This window comes from Eleutherodactylus coqui, chromosome 3 (assembly GCF_035609145.1).
Source record: "Eleutherodactylus coqui strain aEleCoq1 chromosome 3, aEleCoq1.hap1, whole genome shotgun sequence".
Lineage (NCBI taxonomy): Eukaryota > Metazoa > Chordata > Amphibia > Anura > Eleutherodactylidae > Eleutherodactylus > Eleutherodactylus coqui.
In genome coordinates this window covers 3,458,153-3,485,174 of record NC_089839.1, presented here as the reverse complement: position 1 = coordinate 3,485,174, position 27,022 = coordinate 3,458,153, and the positions used below count along the sequence as shown (strand labels likewise).

Genomic DNA, 27,022 nt, shown 5'->3' with positions numbered 1-27,022 from the left:
ACTCCTCCTAGAGCCGCTGACCCCAGACTAAGGGGGAGAAGGGTCTTGTAAGAGAGGTGACCAAGAGCCCAGCGGTCACTCTGTCTGAGCTCCAAACATCCTGTGTGCAGATGGGAGAAACTTCCAGAAGGTCAACCATCCCTGTAGCCTCCACCAATCTGGGCTTTATGGCGGAGGGGCCAGAAAGAAGCCGCCCCAGTAAGACATGGAAGCCCCCTGGAGTTACCAAAAAGGCCCCCCAAAGGACCCTCAGACTGCGAGCAACAAGATTCTCTGCTCTGATGACACCAAGATGGAACTTTATGGCCTCTAAGCATTCTGTCTGGAGGAAACATCTCTGTAGAGACCTGACAATGGCTGTCCTTAGACGGCCCCATCCCACCTCACAGAAAACCCCCAAATCCAGGGGTGCAAACCTTGTGGCATCATCCCAAGGAGACTGGAGGCTGGAATCACTGCCAAAGGGGCTCCGACTAATACTGAGTCCAGGGGTGGGAATACTTCTGTCACCGCAGGGTGGGGGGTGGGGGTGGGGGTGGGGGGTTACCTTTTTTAAAATGTACACAGATTTCTCTGGTTCTGTTGTCACTTTGTCATTATGGGGTCCTGGGTGAATTAGGGGGCACAAAGACTCAACATGAAGAGTGAGGGGTGCGAGGACTTCCTGAACTGCCTGTCAGCTGCACCCTGGTTCCTGCAGTTGGGGTATACGGCATATATCCAATGTGATACAAGTCATGTAACTACACGGCTGCACCAGTTAGGGGGCTTGTACACTGGCAGACATGCAGTCCCAGAATTCCATGCGACCAAATGCGGAAATTGCAAAGTTCTGCCACTTTCATTTCCTCATCAGCAGTTTGGAGGGGGTCGAATCAAAGAAAAAAAAAGGGAAGCGGCCGTCCAACTGCGGATATAGATGCGGCGCTGCAGGCAAATTTAAGGCTGCCATGAGGTGGACCCTCCGCAGGACCCCCGCAGCCTTTACAGGAGCGGCACTGAGGGACATTTGTGAAATCGCGTCCACATGCTGCAGAAAAACCAGCGTGAAGTCACAGCAGAAAGCGACCCGCGGGGCAGAATACAGGCTGCGGGGGTCACTGCCAGCGGGTCGCCACAGGCTGCGGGGCTCACTGCCAGCGGGTCGCCACAGGCTGCGGGGCTCACTGCCAGCGGGTCGCCACAGGCTGCGGGGGGGGGGGGGGGGGGGGGTCAATGCCAGCGGGTCGCCACAGGCTGCGGGGGTCACACGCCCGTTGTACAATTACCAGGAAACTAGTTTATAGTTTAAGGTTTTTTGCTTTTCGTCGTTTTTACCGGCACAATTTTAGGGTCGTTTTGAAAAAAACCAAAAACCATTTAAATGAACCGGCTTCTGTGGGCTCCGAGCTGCCGACCCGTCAGAACCATCTGACCGCACTGCCGATGGGCACAAGAAAGGCCCGCCCACCACCACCACCTCTCCGTCCCACTCACTGTTTAGAATGCACAATCAGCTTTGACCGTGGCATCTAAGCAGTTAACTGCCGCATCCACAGACCACGTTGTTCGTGGCGGCTGCCTTACATATTGTAGACTGCTGAGACTTGTGGTGCAGCATCCACACCGCTCATCTGCCACTAATGGAAGCTTGTGTGTGGTGGTTGCAGTGATCGCAGCATCTAAGGGGTTAAACAGTGAGTTATGCTGGGGGCCCCTTGTTCCAGGAGCGGTGTACGGCCCCCCTGACCCAACAGACGCCCATATCCCAGCTACCTTCTCCTTGGTGGCGCACTCCCTGCAGTCACAGGTGAAGAAGTAGGAGTCCTTCAGCCGGTCGTTGCGATCCTCGGTGGGATACAGCAGGTCGATGTAACTGGTGAAGACCTGCAACGAAGAAAGACCCAAGATGAGACGTCGGAGGCCCCAAAGGGTCATCAGTTAAAGGGGTCCCTACCTTAAAGGGGTATCCCAAGATAGAATGCCATCACCCACAGGACAGGGGAGGAGTCTACTGACCATGAACATCCCTCGGTCCTTAAGGCACAACAGGCCGGTCACTCCGGGGTTAATCACTGTACGACGAGTTCTGCAGTTCTTCAATATTTTTAGTGCTTTTATTCTTTACTTGCAAGACCTCTGCTAGCCGGCAGTGAAAAGCAGCATTGGAAAGTTGCAGAACAATTTGAGTTAGACAGCCCATAAGCCAATAGCGTGCAGCTGCTACTGATGGCCACAAGAGGGAGCCGCAGGACCAGGTAACGTTACACTGCAGCCTTGGAAGACGCGGGGAGCTTCTTGTCACATTCATAGCTGGGCTGTAGGTCTTATCGGGATTCCAAGCAGTAAGCGGACTTCAGCGCGGCCGGCGCCCCCTGCAGCGTGTCATCCAGATAATCCTGCGGCTATACCCGGCGTGTTACGAGCTCCGCTCCCATCTTACGCGCAGCGGCGCCCGTCCAGCAGGCTACACCGCGCCCCTCTATAGGTCACGGCTTTTTATAGCATCTGGTTCTCGTGTCCTCAAACCCAAGGAATGTCCCAGGAGTCCCCAGTGACCCCCAGCGCTGCGTCACGGTGTATTTATGGAGGGGAGCCGAGGCTCAAGGGGGTCTTCACACGCCCGGGTCATACGGGGGGATTGCCGGAAACTGGACCCCTCACATAGCAAGTGCTTTATGTGGCAGGGGGGCCCAGATGCAACTGCTACATGTGCGGCCCCATTACTGCACCAGAATTTGGCACAAGCAGCATGAATCGCTGACCCCTTCCTGTCAGCCGGTCAGAACATGTCAGCACCGCCATCTAATCTGCAGCAACTACTTCTGCAGCTTCCTGTCCGCAGGGGCCGGTATTCCTGCAGAACCGTTTCACCACCTGGTGGGATCTACGCCACAACGAATCACTGCGGCTCTGAGGGGCGAAGGAGTCCAGCGCTGCTAGATGGGGGTAATAAAGGGGTCTTCAGAGCCCACTATATATGAAGTCGCCCTCGGGGGGGTTCAGGACCCTTCAGTGGTAAATGTTGTACTTGATGAACTCCTGATTGTTCCGGTTTTCAGCCCAGCGCTACAATCTGATGAGCTGGATTGCCGGATTAACGGACTTCCACAGTATCGGCAGGGAGGCGCTCTCTGCTGGCAGCGCGGGGTGATAACGCATTGCTACAAGCAGTAATAAGGCCCCCCTCACCTCGTCGCCGGCGCTGATCTCCTGCACGGCTCGCACCTCCGCCACGGTCCCCTTGTAGGTCACAATCACGTTGGGGCAGCAGCTGTGGTTCATCAGTGCAACGCTGCAGACAGAGAGCAGGATTAGAGGCAGTTACAGTATATGACTGGGGGGAGTGGGGGGGCATCGTGCCGTCTGTCCATGACTACGGGGCCGGCGATCTTGCAGCATTAAGAGCCATAGACACAACAGAGAGGAGGGGCCCCCTGGCTGGTATGCAGGGTGTTGCAGGTGTGACCTGTGACCTCTGCAGGGTCAGTGCATGTTAGGGTTGTGTCCAGAACTGCTGACCGGCTGCACGCAGTGTTTCCCCCCCTTACATGTTGCATCGTCCACAGCCTCTGCACATCCCGGTACGCACCGCAGTAAGGGCCCTTTTACATGGAACAACTCAGATCACCACCGGTTGCAGAATCTGAAGGACAATCAGTGTAAACGCTCACCTCCTCCACCATTCACAATAGTCACAGCTCACCTCCTCCCCTCCCTGTACACACAGGATTACACTGAGAGGAGACACCTATATATAGGTAACACAGGAGCCACCATTCACAGTAGTCACAGCTCACCTCCTCCCCTCCCTGCACATGGATCACTGCAGAGTTTACAGAGAATGTCTAGAACAGTCTTCCATACAAGTCAATGGGTTCCCTCCTGGCCATTGTGTGAATGGTTTAGGGAGCTGCTGCACATCTCTAAATGCCATTAATGCTGTTTACTAGAGTCCAGGCTAGGCGGCCGCCCCCCCCACACACACACACTCGCGTTCAGGCTAGGCGCCCCCCCCCCCCCCACCACAGTCGTGTCCTGGCAATAGAATAAAAAAAAAAAAAAATTCTACAATGAGAAAATAAAAAAACAATCAGGAAAAAAATGCCCCCTTCAGGTGTCTGTAGCCTTTATAGTGGTTCTTTCCTGCTTGTTAGATGGGTCCCTTCCGTCCGGGACCTCTGCGCTCCGCTGAAATATAAGCCATACCCTGAATATAAGCCCTGGCTGCATTAAAAAAAAATACATTACCTGACAGGCGCTGTCGGCTCCGCTTCTTCTCCGCAGGTCCCAATGGCTGAGATTGGTTCTCCATCGCCGCCGCTTCCGGAAGACTACAAGCAAGCGCTGGAGCTGCGGGGGAGTGCGGCGGAGCGGACAGCGCCTGATCTGTGAATGTAGCCAGGGCTTATTTTAGGGGAAACAGTGGGACGTCCCGCTGCAAAAGTGGCATCGCACGATAAAAAACAACAATCCATAAAGTAAAAACCCCCGTTTGGCGTCGGCGCATCTATAAGAGCCGGCGAATAAAGAACACCGCAAACTAAAAACACCTAAAATAAGGATTGAGCCAAAAACACAACAGAAGTCAGCGCCGCAACGTGGTACCAACAACAACTGCAGCTGGTCACACGGCGCCCTCGGAGCTCCGCCCACGGAAAGTAAGGCGGGTCTGACTGCAGCGGTGCAAAAAAAATTCCAAAAAAGGTCACTGCGCCAAAACTGAAAAACCCCAAATCTACATATTTAGACATATATAATGTTAGTAATGTCAGTCATAGCGAACCGCAGAAACCACTGCGAGACGAACACGGATGGGGGGCACCGGCAGACTGGGGGTCTCTTCTGCCTCACGGATTACATTACAATGTATCTGTGTTACTATACATCAGTGTGTTACAATGTATCTATGTGTTACTAGACATCAGTGTGTTACAATGTATCTATGTGTTACTAGACATCAGTGTGTTACAATGTATCTATGTGTTACTATGTATCTATGTGTTACTATACATCAGTGTGTTACAATGTATCTATGTGTTACAATGTATCTATGTGTTACTAGACATCAGTGTGTTACAATGTATCTATGTGTTACTAGACATCAGTGTGTTACAATGTATCTATGTGTTACTATACATCAGTGTGTTACTATACATCAGTGTGTTACTATACATCAGTGTGTTACAATGTATCTATGTGTTACTATACATCAGTGTGTTACAATGTATCTATGTGTTACTATACATCAGTGTGTTACAATGTATCTATGTGTTACTATACATCAGTGTGTTACAATGTATCTATGTGTTACTATACATCAGTGTGTTACAATGTATCTATGTGTTACTAGACATCAGTGTGTTACAATGTATCTATGTGTTACTATACATCAGTGTGTTACAATGTATCTATGTGTTACTATACATCAGTGTGTTACAATGTATCTATGTGTTACTATACATCAGTGTGTTACAATGTATCTATGTGTTACTATACATCAGTGCGTTACAATGTATCTATGTGTTACTATACATCAGTGCGTTACAATGTATCTATGTGTTACTATACATCAGTGTGTTACAATGTATCTATGTGTTACTATACATCAGTGTGTTACAATGTATCTATGTGTTACAATGTATCTATGTGTTACTATACATCAGTGTGTTACAATGTATCTATGTGTTACTATACATCAGTGTGTTACAATGTATCTATGTGTTACTATACATCAGCGCGTTACAATGTATCTATGTGTTACTATACATCAGTGTGTTACAATGTATCTATGTGTTACTATACATCAGTGTGTTACAATGTATCTATGTGTTACTATACATCAGTGTGTTACAATGTATCTATGTGTTACTATACATCAGCGCGTTACAATGTATCTATGTGTTACTATACATCAGCGTGTTACAATGTATCTATGTGTTACTATACATCAGCGTGTTACAATGTATCACTATACATCAGTGTGTTACAATGTATCTATGTGTTACTATACATCAGTGTGTTACAATGTATCTATGTGTTACTATACATCAGTGTGTTACAATGTATCTATGTGTTACTATACATCAGCGTGTTACAATGTATCTATGTGTTACTATACATCAGCGTGTTACATTGTATCTATGTGTTACTATACATCAGTGTGTTACAATGTATCTATGTGTTACTATACATCAGTGTGTTACAATGTATCTCTGTGTTACTATACATCAGTGTGTTACAATGTATCTATGTGTTACTATACATCAGTGTGTTACAATGTATCTATGTGTTACTATACATCAGTGTGTTACAATGTATCTATGTGTTACTATACATCAGTGTGTTACAATGTATCTATGTGTTACTATACATCAGTGTGTTACAATGTATCTATGTGTTACTATACATCAGTGCGTTACAATGTATCTATGTGTTACTATACATCAGTGTGTTACTATACATCAGTGTGTTACTATACATCAGTGTGTTACAATGTATCTGTGTGTTACTATACATCAGTGTGTTACAATGTATCTATGTGTTACTATACATCAGTGTGTTACAATGTATCTATGTGTTACTATACATCAGTGTGTTACAATGTATCTATGTGTTACTATACATCAGTGTGTTACAATGTATCTATGTGTTACTATACATCAGTGTGTTACAATGTATCTATGTGTTACTATACATCAGTGTGTTACAATGTATCTATGTGTTACTATACATCAGTGTGTTACAATGTATCTATGTGTTACTAGACATCAGTGTGTTACAATGTATCTATGTGTTACTATACATCAGTGTGTTACAATGTATCTATGTGTTACTATACATCAGTGTGTTACAATGTATCTATGTGTTACTATACATCAGTGTGTTACAATGTATCTATGTGTTACTATACATCAGTGCGTTACAATGTATCTATGTGTTACTATACATCAGTGCGTTACAATGTATCTATGTGTTACTATACATCAGTGTGTTACAATGTATCTATGTGTTACTATACATCAGTGTGTTACAATGTATCTATGTGTTACAATGTATCTATGTGTTACTATACATCAGTGTGTTACAATGTATCTATGTGTTACTATACATCAGTGTGTTACAATGTATCTATGTGTTACTATACATCAGCGCGTTACAATGTATCTATGTGTTACTATACATCAGTGTGTTACAATGTATCTATGTGTTACTATACATCAGTGTGTTACAATGTATCTATGTGTTACTATACATCAGTGTGTTACAATGTATCTATGTGTTACTATACATCAGCGCGTTACAATGTATCTATGTGTTACTATACATCAGCGTGTTACAATGTATCTATGTGTTACTATACATCAGCGTGTTACAATGTATCACTATACATCAGTGTGTTACAATGTATCTATGTGTTACTATACATCAGTGTGTTACAATGTATCTATGTGTTACTATACATCAGTGTGTTACAATGTATCTATGTGTTACTATACATCAGCGTGTTACAATGTATCTATGTGTTACTATACATCAGCGTGTTACATTGTATCTATGTGTTACTATACATCAGTGTGTTACAATGTATCTATGTGTTACTATACATCAGTGTGTTACAATGTATCTCTGTGTTACTATACATCAGTGTGTTACAATGTATCTATGTGTTACTATACATCAGTGTGTTACAATGTATCTATGTGTTACTATACATCAGTGTGTTACAATGTATCTATGTGTTACTATACATCAGTGTGTTACAATGTATCTATGTGTTACTATACATCAGTGTGTTACAATGTATCTATGTGTTACTATACATCAGTGTGTTACAATGTATCTATGTGTTACTATACATCAGTGTGTTACAATGTATCTGTGTGTTACTATACATCAGTGTGTTACAATGTATCTGTGTGTTACTATACATCAGTGCGTTACAATGTATCTATGTGTTACTATACATCAGTGTGTTACAATGTATCTATGTGTTACTATACATCAGTGTGTTACAATGTATCTATGTGTTACTATACATCAGTGTGTTACAATGTATCTGTGTGTTACTACTATACATCAGTGTGTTACAATGTATCTGTGTGTTACTATACATCAGTGTGTTACAATGTATCTATGTGTTACTACTATACATCAGTGTGTTACAATGTATCTGTGTGTTACTATACATCAGTGTGTTACAATGTATCTATGTGTTACTATACATCAGTGTGTTACAATGTATCTATGTGTTACTATACATCAGTGTGTGTTACAATGTATCTATGTGTTACTATACATCAGTGTGTTACAATGTATCTATGTGTTACTATACATCAGTGTGTTACAATGTATCTCTGTGTTACTATACATCAGTGTGTTACAATGTATCTCTGTGTTACTATACATCAGTGTGTTACAATGTATCTATGTGTTACTATACATCAGTGTGTTACAATGTATCTATGTGTTACTATACATCAGTGTGTTACAATGTATCTATGTGTTACTATACATCAGTGTGTTACAATGTATCTATGTGTTACTATACATCAGTGTGTTACAATGTATCTATGTGTTACTATACATCAGTGTGTTACAATGTATCTATGTGTTACTATACATCAGTGTGTTACAATGTATCTATGTGTTACTATACAGTGTGTTACAATGTATCTATGTGTTACTATACATCAGTGTGTTACAATGTATCTATGTGTTACAATGTATCTATGTGTTACTAGACATCAGTGTGTTACAATGTATCTATGTGTTAGTATACATCAGTGTGTTACAATGTATCTATGTGTTACTATACATCAGTGTGTTACAATGTATCTATGTGTTACTATACATCAGTGTGTTACAATGTATCTATGTGTTACTATACATCAGTGTGTTACAATGTATCTATGTGTTACTATACATCAGTGTGTTACAATGTATCTATGTGTTACTATACATCAGTGTGTTACAATGTATCTATGTGTTACTATACATCAGTGTGTTACAATGTATCTATGTGTTACTATACATCAGTGTGTTACAATGTATCTATGTGTTACTATACATCAGTGTGTTACAATGTATCTGTGTGTTACTATACATCAGTGTGTTACAATGTATCTATGTGTTACTATACATCAGTGTGTTACAATGTATCTATGTGTTACTATACATCAGTGTGTTACAATGTATCTATGTGTTACTATACATCAGTGTGTTACAATGTATCTATGTGTTACTATACATCAGTGTGTTACAATGTATCTATGTGTTACTATACATCAGTGTGTTACAATGTATCTATGTGTTACTATACATCAGTGTGTTACAATGTATCTATGTGTTACTATACATCAGTGTGTTACAATGTATCTATGTGTTACTATACATCAGTGTGTTACAATGTATCTATGTGTTACTATACATCAGTGTGTTACAATGTATCTATGTGTTACTATACATCAGTGTGTTACAATGTATCTATGTGTTACTATACATCAGCGTGTTACAATGTATCTATGTGTTACTATACATCAGTGTGTTACAATGTATCTGTGTGTTACTATACATCAGTGTGTTACAATGTATCTATGTGTTACTATACATCAGTGCGTTACAATGTATCTATGTGTTACTATACATCAGTGTGTGTTACAATGTATCTATGTGTTACTATACATCAGCGTGTTACAATGTATCTATGTGTTACTATACATCAGCGTGTTACAATGTATCTATGTGTTACTATACATCAGTGTGTTACAATGTATCTATGTGTTACAATGTATCTATGTGTTACTATACATCAGTGTGTTACAATGTATCTGTGTGTTACTATACATCAGTGTGTTACAATGTATCTATGTGTTACTATACATCAGTGTGTTACAATGTATCTATGTGTTACTATACATCAGTGTGTTACAATGTATCTATGTGTTACTATACATCAGTGTGTTACAATGTATCTATGTGTTACTATACATCAGCGTGTTACAATGTATCTATGTGTTACTATACATCAGCGTGTTACAATGTATCTATGTGTTACTATACATCAGCGTGTTACAATGTATCTATGTGTTACTATACATCAGCGTGTTACAATGTATCTATGTGTTACTATACATCAGTGTGTTACAATGTATCTATGTGTTACTATACATCAGTGCGTTACAATGTATCTATGTGTTACTATACATCAGTGTGTTACAATGTATCTATGTGTTACTATACATCAGTGCGTTACAATGTATCTCTGTGTTACTATACATCAGTGTGTTACAATGTATCTATGTGTTACTATACATCAGTGTGTTACAATGTATCTATGTGTTACTATACATCAGTGTGTTACAATGTATCTATGTGTTACTATACATCAGTGTGTTACAATGTATCTATGTGTTACTATACATCAGTGTGTTACAATGTATCTATGTGTTACTATACATCAGTGTGTTACAATGTATCTATGTGTTACTATACATCAGTGTGTTACAATGTATCTATGTGTTACTATACATCAGTGTGTTACAATGTATCTATGTGTTACTATACATCAGTGTGTTACAATGTATCTATGTGTTACTATACATCAGTGTGTTACAATGTATCTATGTGTTACTATACATCAGCGTGTTACAATGTATCTATGTGTTACTATACATCAGCGTGTTACAATGTATCTATGTGTTACTATACATCAGCGTGTTACAATGTATCTATGTGTTACTATACATCAGTGTGTTACAATGTATCTATGTGTTACTATACATCAGTGTGTTACAATGTATCTATGTGTTACTATACATCAGCGTGTTACAATGTATCTATGTGTTACTATACATCAGCGTGTTACAATGTATCTATGTGTTACTATACATCAGCGTGTTACAATGTATCTATGTGTTACTATACATCAGTGTTACAATGTATCTATGTGTTACTATACATCAGTGCGTTACAGTGTATCTATGTGTTACTATACATCAGCGTGTTACAATGTATCTATGTGTTACTATACATCAGTGTTACAATGTATCTATGTGTTACTATACATCAGTGTTACAATGTATCTCTGTGTTACTATACATCAGTGCGTTACAATGTATCTATGTGTTACTATACATCAGTGTGTTACAATGTATCTATGTGTTACTATACATCAGCGTGTTACAATGTATCTATGTGTTACTATACATCAGTGTGTTACAATGTATCTATGTGTTACTATACATCAGTGTGTTACAATGTATCTATGTGTTACTATACATCAGCGTGTTACAATGTATCTATGTGTTACTATACATCAGTGTGTTACAATGTATCTATGTGTTACTATACATCAGTGTGTTACAATGTATCTCTGTGTTACTATACATCAGTGTGTTACAATGTATCTATGTGTTACTATACATCAGTGTGTTACAATGTATCTATGTGTTACTATACATCAGTGTGTTACAATGTATCTATGTGTTACTATACATCAGTGTGTTACAGTGTATCTACGTGTTACTATACATCAGTGTGTTACAATGTATCTATGTGTTACTATACATCAGTGTGTTACAGTGTATCTACGTGTTACTATACATCAGTGTGTTACAATGTATCTATGTGTTACTATCCATCAGTGCGTTACAATGTATCTATGTGTTACTAGACATCAGTGTGTTACAATGTATCTATGTGTTACTATACATCAGTGTGTTACTATACATCAGTGTGTTACTATACATCAGTGTGTTACAATGTATCTATGTGTTACTATACATCAGTGTGTTACAATGTATCTATGTGTTACTATACATCAGTGTGTTACAATGTATCTATGTGTTACTATACATCAGTGTGTTACAATGTATCTATGTGTTACTATACATCAGTGCACACGTTATGTGCGCCAAAGTAGTTACCAATAAGACCGCGCCCCGATGGGGGAATGAAGCTACTGAAAAGTAGAGATAAAAAGAAAGTGTCGCGTTCTTCGGTCCAAAATAGCCGCCGCCAGGAAGGGGTTAAGCAGCCGGCACTGATAATCTATTACTGCTCCTCTGGTCATTTGCACATCTTCCCCTAAGGATTACCCCTCCCCCATCAATAGGGCACATCCTAACAAGGTCCGCATGTAGGGACCATTATTACCCTCTCCTCATCAGCCTCCTACATTACCAGGAGGAATAACAGAGGAACCGCATAACAGCGTGCAGCAAATCCCCTAATAAACCGAAGATCCAGAGCGACTATCTCGCGGCTGCGGCTGACAGGAACCTCCTTGCCGGATTACTGGGAGGATGCTGAGGACGCTGGACAACTGCTTGAATGGCAATTCCCTAAACGACATCTGCTGCGGGTCACGGACAGGAGCAGCCGAGCCCCCCGTACCCCTGCCGTCAGCCATGTACCCCCCAGATGTAAGGCCGTCAGATGACTGTAAATCCCGTACTCTGGAAAGATGGCGGAGCCGAGGTGGGAGAGCTCCTCGTCCTCGATGGTGAAGCCGTTGCAGTTAACCTAGAAGAAGAGAGACAGATGAGCGCGGCGCTCCCAGAATCCTCCAGTCCCCCCCCTCCCCCGGAGGAGTGTCCACATTTATTAGGGCTCTACAGGCTTAGGACACAGCTGCTTTCTTCCACAGCGCCCATCTAAGGTTACGGGAGGTACTGCGGCTCAGCCACATTCACGACAATGCAGCTGCAATACCGAACCGCCATGGACAGGGCGGCGCCACTTCTGGAAGTAAGCAGCCATGTTTCCTATTCCCGCAGAATCCTTCTATGGGGGGTTTACAGACGCTAATCCGGAGGGACCGCGGCGATCCGCAGGACGGCCCGCATCAGTTCTCCATCACAGCTGATAACATACAAGTCCTCACGCCGATGGCGTTTACCGAGAGCGCCCCCATTGTTCACACGCCAGGAAGTGCACTCAACCAGCGAAACGGATGGCGAACAGACAGATTTCCAGCGCCCCCTCCAGTATACAAGACAAACTGCATAAGACAGATAGGCTCGAGGGAGGGGTGGGGGGGGGGTGGGGGTCATCCGCTGCAGGTCTATCTGAAGAGCCGGCATGGAGACGTTCTGCAGCTCGCCAGCCGTTGTGTAACTCCGAGCGTGAATACAAATAGTGGGCGGAGCCCCACATGGTCGGCCCCCCGGCTTCTCCAATAGGGAAATCCTTTCAGTTACGACATATAGCAGCATCTACCTCATCAGCGGCCCCCCGGCCCTCCACCGGACAGGAACACAAGCCGAGGCTCTTCTCTAATGTTTTACCACTTTTGAAAAGTAATTTTTTTTCAATTAACCCTTTCCAATCCAGCGCCAGACCTCGGCTGACATTCAGACTTCCCTGCTTCGCTCTGATGCCGGGAGAGGTCCGCCATGTTTCTAACACCATGCAGGACAGCGCCGCTCAGGTGTCGGAGGCAAAGCTGCATATCTACACTGCACCACGCAGGAGAGCGCCAGTCTGTCGGAGGCAGAGCTACATGTCTACACTGCACCACGCAGGACAGCGCCAGTCTGTCGGAGGCGGAGCTACATGTCTACACTGCACCATGCAGGACAGGACAGCGCTCTGCACCGCGCCCCGCAGGAGAGCGCCACTCTGTCGGAGGCGGAGCTACATGTCTACACTGTGCCCGGCAGGACAGGACAGCTCTGGTGAGGATGAAGGGGGGACTGATAGAGCCCCCGGAGGCCGCAGCATCAGAGACCCCCGTATGCTCCTGCAGATGACAGCTGAGCCTCCGCTACACATCAGCCATAGACTGCGAGGACAGGCAAGAACAGCTGTCACCGCCATCCGTACGTGACATCATCATATTCCTGGTGATGCATTGTGGGTAACCAGCACACTGCCCTACATAATCCATTCACTGCCCAGAGAAGTATGTGCCCCCCAAATCACATCTCCCATCTAAATATCGCATGTCCTCTGCTCCACTCACATCCAAAGCTGCGCTCGTATGTTTGCTGCTTGGAGGCCATTGCTGTGCTACAGGGACGCTCTGCACGGAGACGCCATAACTCCCTGCATTGTGGAGTCACTGCAGACAACCAGCAGGGGGTGGCAGAGAGGAGGGAGAACAAGCAGGAAGTTACCAGAACTTTGAATGCAGCTCTGGATGTGACTGGAGTATCGGTATAAACAAAGCGTCTGGAGTCATTCCACCGAGCGTTACCTGTGCGAAGAGCACCTCCAGCGCGGCGTTGTCGGCATAGTGCAGGTTCTTGGAGTAGAAGTGATGCAGCGCGGCGATGTCCGTCTGGATCAGCTCTCTCTTCTCATTGTCAAGTTTGTCGAGGTCTAAAACATAAAATCATTCCGATGTCAGATGAGCCGATCGCGGGATCTCCGGAGCGTACGAGAGCGCTCGTGTCAGATGAGCCGATCGCGGGATCTCCGGAGCGTACGAGAGCGCTCGTGTCAGATGAGCCGATCGCGGGATCTCCGGAGCGTACGAGAGCGCTCGTGTCAGATGAGCCGATCGCGGGATCTCCGGAGCGTACGAGAGCGCTCGTGTCAGATGAGCCGATCGCGGGATCTCCGGAGCGTACGAGAGCGCTCGTGTCAGATGAGCCGATCGCGGGATCTCCGGAGCGTACGAGAGCGCTCGTGTCAGATGACCCCCCCAGTCAGATGGCTTCACGCTGCACGCCCCATTGTCATACGTGTCACACAGACGGGTGAACATGTGTTGTGCCTGACGCTTCCGTGTAAATACAGCCGACGGACGGCTTCACGCGGGCGATAAAACTGCGCAAGATTTAGGTGTTGAGGCAGAAATATGAATGGGGGTCAAACATCAGCGATGCTTCCCTACGTGGTCCGCCATGCGATGAACGTTCTATCTTGTGTGATCTCACATCGTAAGCAAACGGGAGAAGCTCTGCGATGCTCTGCAGAGACTGACAGCCGCACCGAAGCTACAGAGACCGAGAGGCAGTCCTCACTGCTACACACAGAATGCTCCCTCTATAACCCCATCTACCAGCTCTGGACTCCTTCGCCCCTCAGACCCGCAGCGATTCGTCACGGTGTAGATCCCACTCAGTGATTACATCATTCTGCAGGAATACCGGCCCCTGCGGACAGGAAGCTTCTTGTAGTCACTGCAGATTAGATGGCGGTGCTGACATATTCTGACCGGCTGACAGGAAGGGGTCAGCGATTCATGCTGCTTGTGCCAAATTCTGACCTCCCATCAGCAACATAAATCTGGCTCCATCTGACCAGGAGATGTTTTCCCGCTGCTCAGTGATACAAGTTTTGCGCTCTTTTGCTCGCTGGAGTCTCTCTGTTCCTCTTAGACACAATGGCGCTGGAACTGGTCGCCCGCTGTTATATCATCCATGCGGAGGAACGGCGAGTTGTGCGTTCGGACACGTTAGTTGGAGCTGCAGCGCTGTATTCAGCTGACTGCGCAGCCTGTTGGTCAGAACGATTCCTGACATCCTCCTCCGACCCCTTTCACTGATGAGTTGTTTCCACAGGATCCCCCTTTGCTGGATGTTTTCCTCGATTGCGCCATTCTTGGTATACTCTCCACACCGTTACATGAGGAAAAACCCTGCGCGGTCGGCAGTGAGCCCCCGGCTAGTCCAGCACCGATGACCGGCCTCGTTAGAAGTCGCTCCGATCGCTGGATCTTCCATCTAATGTGAATTCACACTGAAACTGATCTGCAGAAAACTTGTCACGTGATTTTATGCCGCACGCCGGGGTCACGGGGGGAATTACCATACAGGGGGCGCCAATCCTGAGAGGGGCAGGGGGTCTAATAAAGGGTACACACACAAGCTTTATCTTAAAAACAGAGCCAAACACACAAAGCCGCAGCCGCACATTTACATTGATCTCAGTATTATAAACATGGAGGATCTGCGTTACATTTTGATCAAACTGTATAAGTCCACGAGCCCCGTCACAGCGAACCCCTGGGTCTCTACACTACTGGTAACAGCACCGCACGGCAGCCCTGCCCCAACACACCACTGCTGCCAGGCTCTGCCCCCGGGATCACAATGGAATTAGGAACATAAATGTGGGGTGTAAATGTACATCCCATCTGCAAAGCAGATCCCGTCCTCTGGATGCTGCGGGCTCAGAAGCCGAGCCTCTGCCAATTGCAGCAGGACTGAGAGACCTCCTGCAGCAACAGCAGGGATCAGTGAGAACACCGATCCCTGCTGTTAACCCCTTATACGAATCCATCATTATTGGAAGACCTGAGAAGACTCAGACCTCAAGGTGGGATTTCAGAAAGGCAGATTTTAATGGACTCAGAAAGAGGAGAGGAAGAATCCAATGGCCGGATGTTCTTAAGGACAGAAATGTCCAAGAAGGTTGGGAAATATTGTGAAATGAGATTCTCAAAGCACAATCGTTACCAATCCCTAAAAGAAGGAGAATGGGAAGCATTTAAAGAGACCCGGATGGATGAACACAGAACTTGTACACATGTTAAAGAGGAGGAAAAATATGTTTATCAAATGGAAAGAGGGGGGAATATCTAAAGAAGAATATAATGGGGTCTGCAGAAACTGTAGGGGAAGTGTCAGAAAAGATAAAGCTGATAATGAACTGAGGCTTGTAAGAGAGGCCAAAAGCAATAATAAAGGATTTGGGGAGTCAAAAGCAAAAGAAAAGTCAAAGATGCTATTGGACGCTTACAGGGTGAAAACAATGAATTGGTTAAGAATGATGTTAAGAAGGACGAACTTTTAAATTCCTATTTTGTATCTGTTTTCTCTCAGAAAGTAGATGTAACATCAGCTGATCTTCCCTGTGTTATTGGGGGAATAAAAGAAAACAGGCTATCTATAAGCAGAGAGATGGTGAAGGAACACTTAGCTAACTTACATGAACCCAAGTCTCAAGTTCCAGATGAATTACATCCTAGGATATTAAAGGAAGCAGCAGAGGTAATTGCTGAACCACTCGCCATAATCTGTGAAAACTCCTGGAGAACAGGAGAAGTCCCAGAAGATTGGAAAAGGGCAAATGTTGTCCCTATCTTCAAAAAAGGGAAGAAGGTGGATCCAGGAAACTACAGGCCTGTGAGCCTGACTTCTATACCGGGAAAGATCTTTGAACAAATTATTAAACAGCATGTATGGGGCGTGGCCAAGCAGCCGAGCTGACCGGTCGCATGTGAGGAGAGCTCCTCCGCTTACCAGCAACTTAGTTATCCTGTGGACATCCTGAGGGTCCCCCGACCCAGAACACCACCACCAGAGGGAGAGAGGAGCGGACCGAACCCCCGACGGTGCTCCCGGACGGCCACAGCAAAGGTACCATCAGCAGTGGGAGCGGATACCCGCGACCATACTGTGGGAGGCGCTGGCCGTCGGTGAGGACTCCGAGCCCGGCACAGCACCACGAGGTGGGAAGGGAGAGGAGGCTAAACCCCCGGAGGAAAGCCCGCGGCGCTGAAATAAAAGATGCCGCCGGCGGAAAAAGCCCGCGAAATCGCGGCCGCGGCGGCCATCTTGTGAGGGGCATAGACGGGTGTACAGGTCCCAGAGCACAAAGAACGCTGCTCCCGGGCGCGGCACAGCGCCATACAGAGGGAAAGGAGAAGAGGCTAAACCCCTGGCGGAGCTACCGAGGCGCTGAAATAGAAAGCGCCGCAGGCGGGAAAAGCCCGCGAAATCGCGGGCGCCATCTTGCGTGTGGCAGCACAAACATACAGGCCCTAAAGCACGACAGAACGCTGATCCCCGGCCCAGTATAGAACCGCTGAAGTGAAGAGGGAGAGGGCAGAGTCACCAGTGGTAAACCGGAGGCACAGACAGCGGAGAGAACGACACCGCTAGACCCGCGGCGCAGTGACCACCATTTTATAGGCGTTGTCAGCCAACAAAGTGGAGAGAAGGTAAATTAAAGGGGACATAGAGAAAAGACCCCCCTCCCGCACCCACAAGAGGATTAAACACCATATAGTCGAGAGAACTAGGGGAAAGGAGAAAGGGGAACCCCAGAGCTGAAAGCTGATCGGCGTGAAGACCCCGCACAGAAGCAAAAATAGTAAGGAGCCTGAGGCAAAGAGCCATAGAGAAAAGGACTACAAGACCCGCGGAGAGGGCATAACAGAACTGGGGCAACGGCAGAACCCCCATATGGAATCCAACTCCTATAGTGAAAACCCAAACAACTGCAGCATGGGCCCCACTAGGCAAAGCTCATCCGTAGACAAGAGGAGAAACCCGAAAAGAGCCCAGCCCTGAACCCACTGCGCCGCCGCGGCGGGAGCTACAGCGACAAAGAACCACCCAGATCCAACTGAGGGCACTGTACAAACGCTGCAACAACTGCAACAGCTTCTGACCGCAATACAAACATCCACAGCCACCAGCAAAACTGATGAACTAAAAATGGATGTAAGTTTACGAAGGCAAGATCTCCAAAACCTAAGAGAGCGGGCCGCCAACACAGAAAACAGAATCTGTACGCTAGATGATGCCGTCACCCCAACGACAGACACAATACGAGATCTCACGCAGAAAGCCGAGTACTGGAGACAAAAAGCGGATGATCTAGAAAACCAGTAATGAAGAAATAATTTACACATCGTGGGACTACCAGAGCGGGCTGAGGGGCAAAGGCCTGAAGAATTTATAGCACGCTGGCTCCGGGAACTCCTTCCCAATGCTGGACTATCGCAAGTCTTTGTTATTGAACGTGCCCATCGGGTGCCCATGAAGCCACCAATACCAGGAGCCCCACCCAGACCCCTACTAGCAAAGATGCTCAACTCCCGCGATAGGGACATAATCCTACAAGCCGCCAGAAAGGGAGGCCCACTGCGACATGACAACGCCACGGTGTCCATTTTTCCGGACTTCTCGGCAGACCTTCAAAAATAGCGAGCAACATTCTTCGGAGTCCAGAAGCAACTAAGAGACCTGCAGCTCCCGTACTCCATGGTGTATCCGGCGCGACTGCCAGTGATCGACGGGGATCGCACCCGCTTCTTCTCCTCACCAACTGAAGCAGGAAATTGGCTGAACACCAGGCGACGACCAGAGGGCCGTAATGTATGCATAACCACTTCTCTCCCCCCTCTAGGTGCCGAGACCCCTGCATAAAGGTGAGCACTTACCTCACAGTCCCCAACTGCACATTAGAGACTGTCCACCAAACACGCCACAAGCATACCTGAGCCAAAGGCACAGAACAGAGACTCTTTACCTGTGGCAGATATGTGATCCACTACTCTTGGGAGAAGGCGACAAGCCCTCCTCTTTTATGGCAGCGACAGACCTTTCTCCCCCCCCCCCCTCCCTTACCGACCCCCCCCCCCCCCCCCGCTGCCTCGCAAGGTAATCCAGAACCCACACGCTGAAGGGGAAAAAGCCCCCCCCCCCCAATATGCTCCCTTCCCTCAAGGGGACCCACCCAGGAAATAATTGTCAGACTAATGCGACACAACTGACCCAACAACACAATACCTCAGTGTAGTCTTGCAGTAAGCTGTACTGTGTAGGTTCCCCCTACTATAGGATTGCCACGAATACGATTTTGACAGAGAGGATTACCCTAAAATCTCTCTAACTACAAGCTGCTTAAGATTTAGAGTTGATAGTAGTTTATCGAAGTGTTTATAAGTTGTACACATCAAGTGCTCCATGATGGCATTAAGGAGGTGCTGAAGAACTGTTACATGATATATGGTAAAAATGTAATCGAGTGCCGGGGAGGGACCCCGGACAGGCAGAAGGACATGAGAACTTGTATCCGGACCCGATTAACATCGCTCAGCCCATGGCGGAGATAGTCTGTGTCCTGGAAGGTCAGGGGCATGGGATCAGCCAGAAAGCGAACAGCAACACATCAATACGCTCCTGGCGACCGCAGGTCCTGTGCCTGCAGGAGACCCACCGCACGCCTGAAACCACAAGAGTCCTGCTGAAACCATGGGATCAGTGGTCCGCTCAGGCATGCCACACATCATAGTCCAGGGGGTGTCCCTGCTAATAGGAAGAACACTCAGATGGGAAGGGGAACAGCTTAGGAGACACAGAGGGCAGATACATCTTTGTGAGAGCTAAAAGTAACAACGACCCGTACGTCCTCCGTGCCGTTATAACCCGCCGCCGGCGACAACAGCCATCCTGGCAGACGGCATCCAATCTGCATCATTCTCACCAGACGCAACAGTCGTATGCATGGGAGATATGAACATGGTGATGGATCCCGTCGTGGATAGATTTGGGGGTGGTGCTCGGAGGGAGGGAGACGCGGGTGAGACCCGCCTGGCCTCTATCATCTCGGTGACGGGATGGCTGGATCTATGGCGAATATTTCAACCGCAACAAAAGGAATACACCTGCCGTGCAGCCCACAATCACGCACTCCGTCGAATAGACTATATATTCGGGTCCCCTTCACTATTCCCTAAAATCAACTCAATAGAGTTCCTCCCTCGGGGGGTCTCAGACCACTCGCCAATACGTATGGTCCTCCAAAATCCAGGCCCGGCTACAATCAAGAGACCAAAGGTGCACCCATTCTGGCTCTCGCTATTTGGACCTAACGACCGGATCAGATCCAAATATACTATGAGGCACACGGGCACACGCAGATACAATACTAGTATGGGGGGCATTTAACCCCACCTCAGAGGCTGCTTAAGGTCCTCAATTTCATTTATTAAAAGAGCCACGGCACGAGGAGAACTATTAGCAGAGCAATGCCCACAACTAGAAAGAGAATCTGTAGCCGACCCCACAGACACAAAAAGAGGCAAATGGCTCCAGATAGGCAGAGACTACCTACTATATCAGACTACCTACTATATCAGACTACCTACTATATCTGAAAGAGAAAGCCCAGAGGAACCTCTTCTTTACCCGACAATCCTTTTTTGAACTGGGAAACCAATCCAGCAAATTCCTTGCCTATACGGCGCGACAGGAGAGACCGCCCCCCCCCCCCCCCCATCCATACTGAGAGTCAAATCAGCTGAGGAAACAACGCTCACAGACCCGAAAGAAATTCTGGATAGATTCCAACAATTCTACGACGACCTATACCAAATCGCGAGTCAATTACACATCTGCAGAACTAGAGGCCTATTTATCTGACATAATATTTCCAGAAACACAAGACGACTACAAGTCCTTATGAGACTCCCATTACAACGGAAGAGATTGAAGAAGCAATAAATGAAATGGCAAAGAACAAAACTCCGGGCCCGGACGGGCAACCAGTGGAAATCTACCAACACTACAAAAAAGAACTAATCCCCCACCTGTTCTCCCTATATGAAGGTATACTCGATAAGAGCCTCCCAGAGTCCATGCTGGAGGCCAACATAGTCCTCATTCTTAAACCAGACAAACCCAGAGGAATGCGGCTCGTACAGGCCTATTTCCCAGAGGAATGCGGCTCGTACAGGCCTATTTCCCAGAGGGATGCGGCTCGTACAGGCCTATTTCCCAGAGGAATGCGGCTCGTACAGGCCTATTTCCCAGAGGGATGCGGCTCGTACAGGCCTATTTCCCAGAGGAATGCGGCTCGTACAGGCCTATTTCCCAGAGGGATGCGGCTCGTACAGGCCTATTTCCCTATTAAACACGGACTATAAAATCCTTACTAAAATACTAGCCACCCGACTAAACCAAATCATAGGGAAAATCATACACCCCGACCAATCCGGCTTTATCCCAGGTAAATCAACATCGGACAACATCAGAAGAACACCGGTGATCCCACAGGTGGGGTGGAGGTGGAGGTCAGACTGGGCCCGGGCCTCACTAGACGCAGCTAAGGCGTTCGACTCTGTCGAGTGGCCATACCTGATAGAAGTACTACGGAAATTCGGGTTCGGAGACACATTCATAAAATGGATCTCTATATAAAGCCCCGACCGCCAGGGTAACGGTAAATGGCCTGGCCTCCGCCTCCTTCCCACTACACAGGGGGACCCGACAGGGATGCCCACTTTCCCCCCCTTCTATTCGCAATCGAACCCCTGGCCCTGAGAATCCGACAGCACACCTCATACAAAGACGCCCAGATGGGGCCCAGAGAGGACAGAATAGGCCTGTACGCAGACATAATACTATACATGTCGGACCCTAGAAGCACCCTGCCCCTCGCCATATCCCTGATAGATAAATTTGGAACTTCCTCAGGCCTATGCATCAACTGGCAGAAGTCCGCTTTCATGCCCCTAAGACCAGAGGGATGGCGGATGGGGGACGTATTCTGTAAGTTACAAATCACCCCCAGATTCTAATACCTTGGCATACACATCACCAGAGACCATACCCAGAGCCTCGAGTTAAACATCACCCCCCTACTGACAACCCTGCAGCAAACATTGAAGGGCTGGAGCTCCCTGCCACTATCTGTAGCGGGCAGGATAAACCTCAAAAAAATGATGATACCCCCCAAATACCTGTACTGCCTAGAGCACACAGAGACCCAACTACACCACAGAGAGACCCAACTACACCACACAGAGACCCAACTACACCACACAGAGACCCAACTACACCACACAGAGACACAACTACACCACACAGAGACACAACTACACCACACAGAGACACAACTACACCACACAGAGACACAACTACACCACACAGAGACACAACTACACCACACAGAGACACAACTACACCACACAGAGACACAACTACACCACACAGAGACACAACTACACCACACAGAGACACAACTACACCACACAGAGACACAACTACACCACACAGAGACACAACTACACCACACAGAGACACAACTACACCACACAGAGACACAACTACACCACACAGAGACACAACTACACCACACAGAGACACAACTACACCACACAGAGACACAACTACACCACACAGAGACACAACTACACCACAGACACACAACTACACCACAGACACACAACTACACCACAGACACACAACTACACCACAGAAACAACTACCACAGAAATTCTTTAAAAACTAACTCCTTAATAACATCCTTCATATGGGGAAACTCTAGAGCCAAGCTACGTCTAGATACCCTACAGCGCCCTAAAGAGATGGCAGCAATGGCGCTACCAGATTTTAAACTATATTACCTGGCGGGACAGGTGAGATATCTCCGCCATTGGCTATCGAGCGCGCCTCTCCCTAACTCCGAGCACCACCTGATGTACTTCCTCATGGAAACATCGCTCTGGATCCTCCTGGAAAAACCAGGATTAATGACCAAACAAATGCTACCCATCCACAGACTCGCAGTGACCGTGTGGTGGACATGTAAATCACTAACTGGACAGGAGAACACCCCTCTGGAGACTCCCTGTGGGACAACAGGGCATTACCACATCTGATGAACCTGCCGGGCAAACCATTCTGGATCAACTCAGGAGTCCACACCAAGTATATGTGGACCAAACGCTGGCCTCCTCTGAACTACAACAACTGTACCAGATTCCAAGGGCGGGATTCTTTAGATACCTGCAGCTCCGACACGCACTGACCGCACCGACACGCACTGACCGCACCGACACGCACTGACCGCACCGACACGCACTGACCGCACAGTGCCCAGGACCTAGACGAACATTCTCCCAATATCCACTAATAGGCATACTACGAACACAAGGACCTAAAGGCCTGATATCGGTGCTGTACACCCATCTACTGCAAGCTAAGATCCTGATACACCAATGACAGTAATGCAGAGATGGAGAGAACTCATCCCCACCCTCACTAACGAGGACTGGGAGACAGCGATGTCCATATACACCGCGGTATCACCGGCGGCAAACAAACTAACACAACTATACATCCTACACCAGTGTTACCCAACGCCGACCAGACTCCATGAATCGGATAAACACCAACCGCTGTCACCGGTGCGGAGCGCCTAATGCAAAATGTAACCCTATGAAGTGCGCAGACATCAGGCATACTGGGGAGATCATAGAGATCCGAACACAAATACTGGGAATACCGATACCACACGACCCCGCAGTGTGGCCCCGCAGTGTGACCCCGCAGTGTGGCCCCGCAGTGTGGCCCCGCAGTGTGGCCCCGCAGTGTGCCCGTTAGGCCTCCTAGACAAAGAACAATGGCAGTACCATGACAGGATATTTCTCACTAAGGTATTATGTATGCCCGGAAAGCAATAGCCCTGCGCTGGATGGACAGAGCACCCCCCGACACTCAAAGTGGCAGAACATCATTAATGCCGTCCTGACATACGAAAAAATTGTATACAAAAACAGAAAATGCCCTGAAAAATGTAATAAAGTGTGGGTAAGATGGTGTGGGCCAACGAGTACGGTGTAACACAGGATCAGTTCACAACTTACTGACAGGGACGCCTAGAAACACCTAGTAAAACCAACCAAGAATCACACCCCCTACTGGCACTACAAAGAAACCATATCATAAACGAATGTAACACATGTATGTCCATGGAATGTACTAAAGCATTGCTGACACAAGTGTAATGAGCAAATGATGTAACCAAAGTGCTTTATCCAGTTATTGTACAAAATACAGAGTTTTCAATAAAACGAGTTTAAAAAAAAAAACAGCATGTATGCAAGTACTTGGATAGAGAATGGAGTAATTAACCAGAGCCAGCATGGGTTTGTAACAAACAAGTCATGCCAGATGAATCTAATGTCCTTCTATGACAGAATCACCGATTGGGTTGATCAGGGAAATGCGGTGGATATAGTATATCTTGGCTTTAGTGAAGCATTTGGCAAAGTATCTCATACCAGACTTATTGTGAAATGACAAATCTGGGATTGACAAGGCAACTGTTAGGTGGATTCACAACTGGCTGAGTGATCGTACTCAAAGAGTGGTCATAAATGGTGGCACATCCACAGTGGAAGAATGTATCAAGTGGGGAACCACAAGGCTCTGTCCTAGGCCCAGTGTTGGTCAACATTGTTATACATGATCTGGAGGAGGGAATTGTGGGAAACTGATCAAATGTGCCGACGACACCAAAGCTAGGAGGGAAGACTAACTCTAGGGAAGAGAGGGAGAGGATTCAAAAAGATCTAGAAAAGCTTGAACAGTGGGCAGCGACTAACAGAATGGTATTTAACAAAGGAGAAATGCAAAGTCCTACATCTGGGCAAGAAAATGAAGAACGCACATACGGAATGGGAGGAATTGGGCTAAGCAGCAGCACATGTGAAAAAAGACTTGGGTATACTAATACAGAGTTCCCCAACTCCAGTCCTCAGGACCACCACAGGTCATGTTTTCAGGATATCCTCAGTATTGCACAGGTGATGTAATTATTGTCAGTGCCTCAGACATTGCTACAGGTGTTCTTACCATTGGATATCCTGAAAACATGACCTGTGGTGGTTCTGAGGACTGGAGTTGGGGGGACCTCTGTACTAATAGATCATAGACTGAACATGAGTCAACAATGTGATGCAGCAGCCAAAAAGGCAAACACAATTCTGGGATGTATTAAGAGAAGCATAGAGTCTAGATCACGTGAGGTCATTATCCCCCTCTATCTCTTCCTTAGTCAGACCTCATCTGGAATACTGGGTCCAGTTCTGGGCACCCCACTTTATACAAGACAGACAAACTGGAGCAAGTTCAGAGAAAAAAGTTACCAAGATGGTGAGCGGTTTGCAAATCATGTCCTATGAGGAACGGTTAAAGGATCTGGGAATGTTTAGCAGAAGAGAAGACTGAGAGGAGACTTAATAGCGGTCTACAAATATCTGAAGGGCTGTCACAGTGCAGAGGGATCAGCCCTATTCTCATCTGCACAAGGAAAGACTAGAAGCAATGGGATGAAACTGCAAGAGAGGAGACACAGATTAAATATTAGACAGTGAGGGGATCAATGAGTGGAACAGGTTGCCACGGAGGTGGGGAGTTCTCCTTCAATGGAAGTGTTCAGAGGCCGGACAGACATCTGTCTGGATGATTAAGTGATCCTGCACTGAGCAGGGGGTTGGACCCAATGACCCTGAAGGACCCTTCAAACTCTATGATAGCAGCATGTAAAAGGAATCACAAGGGGAGGGTGCTTCCTCTTGAGATTGGCCCTGTGATCTCTATGGTTTGTGATAATACACTGCAATATCAGGGAAACCACTCCAACAAGGAGGGAAATATCGGAGGAGTCTCAGTATAAAATCTGGATGGGTGCTGTGTCCCCAATTGAACGAGATGAGAAAGTTTTCATGACAAGCACACAACTTTGTTTTCCTGTCTGACATTGGGGGACACAACTCAGCCTGCGGAACGTTCTACAGCAGTCCCAAGGTTGGGAAAAAGCAGTCATGTGGTCAGTTATAAGGCTGTCAGTAAAATGTGCCAACTGAGAGGCATCAGAGGATACAAAAGTGTGAAGCTTGTAAAATTTTGTAAAGGTGCGTAAAGAAGTCCAAATGGCAGCTTTGCAGATGTGAAGGGTGGAAGTGCGGTTACAACGCTGCTGCCGTAGGACCCAGACCCCGAGACGAATGCACAGTAACACGGAAGGGAGGCTCTCTGCCCTTTGCACAGTTATGTCTACAACGGATGACCTGATCTAGCACAAAATCATCACCTTGGAAGCGACGAGGCGTTTTCTAGGACCATCCAGGATCACAAAGTCAGAGCACCTAAAGTGGAAGTTTGAGCCGAATAGATTCTCAGAGCAGCAACCAAATAGGGCTTATGGAGAGCGCGTGCCCTCGGATGAGCACAATGTCCTCACTGATGTAGAATGACACCACCTTAGGTAGGAAGAAGGGCACAAGACGGAGGACCACCTTGTCATGGGTACTACCATGAAGGAAGGCTTGGCCGAGAGGGCTGTAAGCTCTGGAACTCAGCAAATGGAGCCGACATCCACAAAAACGCCACTTTATATGCCAAAAGCTGTGCTGGGATGTCTCACATAGATTCGAAGGGATTGCGATTGTAGTGCATCTAGGACCAAGTTAAGGTCCCAAGGCGGAACTGGACAACGATCGGGAGGAGCAGCATGGGCATCTTCCTGTATGAAGATGGGAACGGCCACTTTCAACATCAGAGGGCACTGA

The 27,022-nt window shown here is 46.7% G+C and overlaps 1 protein-coding gene across 1 annotated transcript in view; it reads right to left on the bottom strand.

The window, feature by feature from the left end:
* The window catches only part of SMYD2 (SET and MYND domain containing 2), a 54,890-nt gene that overhangs the window by 9,085 nt on the left and 18,783 nt on the right, over positions 1-27,022 (bottom strand). The window contains 4 exon segments of the mRNA XM_066595062.1: positions 1,756-1,866; positions 3,172-3,274; positions 12,437-12,504; positions 14,180-14,304. Of these exon segments, the coding sequence (XP_066451159.1) occupies positions 1,756-1,866; positions 3,172-3,274; positions 12,437-12,504; positions 14,180-14,304 (407 nt within the window).